Below are 1,183 nucleotides of genomic sequence, written 5' to 3' on the forward strand. Positions count from 1 at the left end.
CCTGTCCCAGGGCTCCGGCACCCTCACAGTTAATAAATTTCCCCTTAAGTTTCTCTGGAACTATCAGTGCAGCAAGAAACCATGACAGACTTAGAACAACCCACAGCCCAGGGAACAAATCACCTGGATTCCACATTCAGCAAAGATTTCTTCTGTCAAATCTACACCTGATGCCACCTGCACGCTTTGGTGACGTCCTAAACCGATGCAGCCACCACCCATCTGCGCTTGTCTCTTCCAGTCACCACATCCAGGAGATAAAACCTGACAACACTATTGTAGAACAGGTTCTAGAAGCTTCCTGCAGGCTCAGCTTCACCCAAGAGACCTCACTGCTCCATCTAATCCACAGGGGGCTCCAGGGTGGGCTGCCCACCACACCAGGAGCTGCAGTCCTGGTGGGGATGCTCCAGCCTCCCAGTCAATCCCAGCACAGCAGCAGATGCTCACAGGCTGCACTCAGCTCACATCTCACTGCTGGTGCCTCAGTGTGGTTCAAGAAGTTTCCAAACCTGTCCTCGTGCCTCCTCACCCTCTCTGCAGGCTGCACCTACTGGGGGTTCAGCTTTCTTTCCTAGAAAGTATCCTGACAATCCCTATGGTTTGAGGACACTACAAAAGTCATCTGCTGAGCAAGGTTTTCGCCCCCAGACAGCAGCAAGAAACCTGTTTCACCTCATTAGTTTTGCTTTCATTTATAAGCCCTGGAAAGGCTTTTTTAAAGTGATTTTTTAGTTTCAAACTACAGACAATTGCACATGGGATGTTCCAGCCCTGGAGTTTCAGGGTGATGTATTCTAGATATTAAATAAAAACCTCCAACTTCATTACATCCTTCTCACTTTCAGTCACATTAGGATGAAGCAGCCCCACAACTCAGTTTCAGAACAGCTACACTGAAGTAAATGCCTCACTGGGGATGAGGGGGCAAAAAGCAACTGGTTATACTGGTCATTTCACCCCGAGTGGGAACATTTTCTTCAGTACCTGCAGCAGAGGAACCTTCCTATCAAAGAAAAACCTCAGGAAAGTGCTGCTACCTTCAGTCATTTAAACACAGGGCAATCCTGCCTGGCAGCAGGCAGGGCACCTTCTCCTCAACACCCACATTTTGCTCTTAAAAAGCACGAAGTTGGGCTCCTCCTTCATCGCTGGAGAACATTCACCTCCACGGGAGCTGCTA

At 49.0% G+C, this 1,183-nt stretch overlaps 1 protein-coding gene across 1 annotated transcript in view; it reads right to left on the bottom strand.

The window, feature by feature from the left end:
• The window catches only part of PTGES3 (prostaglandin E synthase 3), a gene marked incomplete at its 3' end in the record, with an annotated part of 6,224 nt that extends 6,002 nt beyond the window's left edge, over positions 1 to 222 (bottom strand). Inside the window, exon 1 of the mRNA XM_029085581.1 lies at positions 124 to 222. Within this exon, the coding sequence (XP_028941414.1) occupies positions 124 to 222 (99 nt within the window). The remainder of the gene's footprint in view (positions 1 to 123) is intronic.
• Between the last annotated feature and the right edge of the window lie 961 nt (positions 223 to 1,183).

Source organism: Antrostomus carolinensis, unplaced genomic scaffold (genome assembly GCF_000700745.2).
Source record: "Antrostomus carolinensis isolate BGI_N321 unplaced genomic scaffold, ASM70074v2 scaffold35216, whole genome shotgun sequence".
Classification (NCBI taxonomy): domain Eukaryota; kingdom Metazoa; phylum Chordata; class Aves; order Caprimulgiformes; family Caprimulgidae; genus Antrostomus; species Antrostomus carolinensis.